Below are 4,666 nucleotides of genomic sequence, written 5' to 3' on the forward strand. Positions count from 1 at the left end.
CAGTGGTACTGTTCAGTCACAGTCCAACACTGGAGCAGTTTTTATCATCAGACTGAGAACAAACACAGCATTTTCTGTTCACTAAAGAGAAAAGTGGAATGATTCCATTGTAAAAGGACCATGAATGAAGCCTGTCTCTCTGTCCCCCGCCCTCAGGTCATGTGACCCCCCCACACCAACACTGACATAACACAAACAGAACCTCCCTTCACTCCAAAGAAGATATTGGACAAAGAGGACCTAGGATGGAGGACCTAGGATGGAGGACCTAGGATGGAGGACCTAGGATGGAGGATGAAGACACTCTATTACTTGCTGTAATGATGAAGTCGTGATTATTAGTTGATGTTCATCAAGGATGAGACAGTTGAAGGAGATTAAAGTTTAGGAAAAGTTCAAGTCTGACCAAAAGCAACAACATCACCACAAAACCAAGATAAGGGATAAACCCGGGGATGTTGCTTATTCTGGCTGAATTTATTCTGAAGTCTGTTGCACGAAAGCAGGACAGAGCTAACCCAGCCTAGTTACTATGGTGATTTAACCTCTGCAGCTAGTCTGCTTCTGACCAGACAAACAGCCAGGCTAAGATGAATCCTAGTCATTCACATGTATATCTACTCTCAATCCTGGGAGGAATTCCTGTATTCTACAGCATGTCCATGGTCTTTCTGAATATGTTGAATCATTTTAATCAGCCTACATTCAAATATGACATATACTGTCATTTCATTGAAGTCTGTTGACAGTTTGAAATTCATTCTACATACAGTATATACAGTATGTATATATATATATCACATTCTACATACAGTATATACAGTATGTGTATATATATCGTTGGTTCACAAATTACACAATCCTGTGTGTCTATGTGACACACAATGATAAATGTATTTTTTAAAGAATATACTGTATGTGTATGTGTAAATACAATCCTCTGACAAGACATACCATAGGAATACCAATGTTATTGGAAGTGAATTTAGATTTCTACTTAGAATTTTGATTCAAACATTAAACATTTCCTATTGTGTGACTGTGTATACATATATACATGTGTATACACAGATATATATACACATATATATGTATATATATATATATATATTCAGCAAAGAAGCTCGGATCAGACTGGGTCAAGCCGTGCTACCTCAGTTACTTGCTCGTCTACTTTTGTACAACAACAACAACAACAACAACAACATCCCACCAGCCCGTGACCACAGTTCTCCTCCAGGTGTCCATCACCAGCTGAACCTCTGACATCACTGCACTGATCCTACTGCTCTTCTCCTTATTTTCTGTCCAACTCTTGACCTAAGTACTTGTTTCCACCAGGGTTGGCTTCGGGTACTTTTACTCGCACAGTACTTATTCTTTCCTCCCGTTGACTATTTCTCAGCTACCTTTAACCTTCATCACTCCACCACCAACAGGTCTCCCACACCACCTCACCCATTCTCTTCCCTCTGGCTTCTTCTAACAACATCCACCAACTGCCCTCAACTCTTCTCTAATCAGAACTCTTTTTTCTACATTTGAACTCAGGTTCGGTCCCCTTCTACACAGTACCAGCCTTCGCTGCTGAGGTACTCTCTCCCCTGACACCAGGACCCGCTCCCTCTCCTGTAGAGGAGGAAGCCTACCTGTCTGCTCCACCTCCTACAACAGCTGCTGATCATGTCCACCTCCCTGACATCTGTAGCTTTTTAAGACACGTTGCTTTCTGATCATATTGGCTATCTGGAACCCAGGAACCACAACAGAGACATGAAAGACTGCGAAGTGCCTTGCTGACACACGCGCGCGCGCGCGCACAGATGAACGTGAATGTCATTTCTGCAGAGAATGTAAAGATGGAGCTGGAGATGAAGACGTACATCTGCAGCGTCTCTCTCATCCACCTCCAGCCTCCGTCCCTGAGACCCAGACCCAGACCCAGACCCAGACCCTGAACAGGTCCAGGTTTCAGAATCGGACTCACCGTCAGTGTGGACAGTCGGACTGAGCTCAGGGCCGTGCGTCGGACCTCGGCTGCGGTTCCAGGTTTCAGAAGGTTCTTGGTGAATCTGCGGCAGGAGGAGGAGGAGAAGGAATCCGCTGCTGCTGGGTCTGAAGCTGCATGTGACCCTGGTTCCTGGTTCTGGTCCATATGGTCCCGATAGTTCTGCTCCTCTGCAGGAGCCGCCACAGCCGCGGTTTCGCGCACACGCACACAGATAGCGGCTCCAGAGGAGTGAAGAATTTTAGTGAAGCTGCTCTAACGTCCGTCAGACACAGCTGAGTGATGATGTATTTCCGGTTGTGCCTTCATCGTAAAACAGCCCTAACCGACAATAAGCATCGAACCAAGGCCATCACCTGCCGCTGGTACGTGTGTAGAAGAAGACACGTGTACCAGTTGTTATTTGAAGTCCAGTCCGGTTCCTGGACTTAAACGGCTCCACAGATGATGAGTCTAATCATTGTTCTGTCAAGTGTCAGTAAAACCAGAGTTTTCCGTGTTCTACGGTTTGTGTGTGTGCTTCATCATCTTACCTCATCTCACCTTTGTAGACCAGACTGGGTTTGAAGGTGACGAAAAAAAGCAGCAGGAACTGCTTCACTGTTGGCAGCCATCTTTCTTTGTCAACTGTGAAAATATAAAACAAGCAAACATGTTAAAGAGGATATGATATTCTTTTCTCACCAGTCTAAAGTTTACACAATAATGAAGTTTTAATAGTGATAATATATATATATATTTTTAAATGTCAACGATGACGAACCGGTAGGAACAGGGAAAGCTTTAGTCATTACGTGATTGAATTAAAGTAACCGTCTAACCTAAACGAGACTTTTATTTTGAAAGAAAACTAAAAGTTTTCTTGACACGTTTGAACTGATTTGTCAGCTCACATTCAATACTGTAGTATGTAGTTCTTCAGATCTAGGAATGTTATCTGCATATTACCGGCGTTTCAGAGAGAGAACTAGAGATTGTTGGTCAAGGGAGACAAAAAACCCGTGCCGTTATTCATGTCCAGTTGGGAGATTAAAGTAAAAACAGTAAAATGAAAAAGGTGGATTAAAATTCAGAATTGAAAATTATGAGATATCATTATTCTGGTAGAAAAAAAGGCAAAGTTATGCAAGAGACCAACAGTTTCTGTGAGAGTTAAAATCACATCAGTGTTTGTTGTGTCGTGAAAATTTGAAATAAATAGATAGATAGACAAATAGAACTTTATTAATCCCCAGTTCCCTGAGGGAAAGTACGATAATTTCCGATAATTACGATAAAGACAACGACCTGAACGGATTGTGAAATGATTTTTTTTTCTGTAAGGTAATCTGTATTTGGTATTTTGTGTTTCTGTATTTGGTAATCTAGCATTATGCATTTTCGTTGTTTGTATCGCTGGGTGAGAAAAACATGTACGGGTTCTGGAGTCAAATATTTGTCTGAAGAAATGTAGTTATGGTCACAACCAGCAGAGGGCAGTGCTTGTCTTATTTTCCTATTCAAAAGACATGAATCGTTCTTTATTTCCCTCCTTTAAATCCTGTTTCTCCTATCTGCACCGAACACAACGGTATTCCCCTGTCTGACAAACACACAAGAAACACTGTTAATGCACGGCTGGACTCTGAAACCTCGCAATAAAAAAATAAACTAACTAGTAGTGATAGAAGATGAAATTATTTCCTTTTTAAGGATTTAATTTGAAATTGTCATTATGATTTAACAAAATATTAAGGTATGGGAATTCAGTATAGAGTTTCAAAATGTCCAGATAAGAAGATAAAAGGAGAGGTAAAATAAAAAGTTCATTGTCAAACTGTTCTAGGACAAACTTGTCATGTTCACCCCCTTGAAATCAGTGGCACGAAGTGGTGCCCGAACGGAAAACGCGACACCAGTTTTCCAGGAAAATACCTTTGTCAAGGGCACACTTTAGTTTGACTTGTATCTTATTGTGTTGACGACGTGTTAGTTTACTGACCTGGATAAATTTGAAAAAAAAAACAACAACAAACAAACAAACACAACAACTCTCACCCACAGATTACCACACAGGAAATAGGGAGCCCGTGTCCCTTCCCTGGTGTCCCGGAAACAAGGAGACACCACACAAACGTTCCGCCCCAACACTCCAGAAATTAAAAATTAAAGAAAATATTAAAATTACAATTTAATGATAATGTGCTCTCTGTGTACCGGTAACAAATTGCAAAGCAAAAAATAATACCTACATTATGTGTTCTTAGTGAAAGTAAAATAAGACAATAATGAATATCTTTGTGTTTGAAGCTCCTGTAGCTGTTTGTTGGAGACTCTTTGCATAAACACAGTCTGCCCTTTGTCCTTGCTGCTGGACACTCAGAGGTGATTTGCTTCATAAATGATGCCGCCCGGTCTGCTTAGCTGCACCTCAGTGCAGTTTGTTCTAGTGGTTTCCTCTGAATGGACTGCAACCACCAGGCGTTGCTTTGCAATCCAGGAAGTATATGAGTTTCACTCAGGTGTGGCTTCACTCCTGAACTGTACCACTGGCCTCATTAATCCAGGAATTCGACAGATTACAGAGCTGGAATTTCACTGAGACTGCTGGGATGGCAATGTTAACATAAAGACACTTTTCTGTTCTTGTTGTATCATCATAAAAACTCTCTTTGCTGG

At 41.4% G+C, this 4,666-nt stretch overlaps 1 protein-coding gene across 1 annotated transcript in view; it reads right to left on the minus strand.

Annotated features, from left to right (window-relative positions):
* The window catches only part of dock10 (dedicator of cytokinesis 10), a 25,561-nt gene extending 23,078 nt beyond the window's left edge, over window positions 1–2,483 (minus strand). The window contains exon 1 of the mRNA XM_025055007.1: window positions 1,988–2,483. Within this exon, the coding sequence (XP_024910775.1) occupies window positions 1,988–2,155 (168 nt within the window). The 5' untranslated portion in view covers window positions 2,156–2,483. The remainder of the gene's footprint in view (window positions 1–1,987) is intronic.
* Window positions 2,484–4,666: the final 2,183 nt, after the last annotated feature.

Source organism: Cynoglossus semilaevis, chromosome 4, assembly GCF_000523025.1.
Source record: "Cynoglossus semilaevis isolate Cse_v1.0 chromosome 4, Cse_v1.0, whole genome shotgun sequence".
Taxonomy (NCBI): domain Eukaryota; kingdom Metazoa; phylum Chordata; class Actinopteri; order Pleuronectiformes; family Cynoglossidae; genus Cynoglossus; species Cynoglossus semilaevis.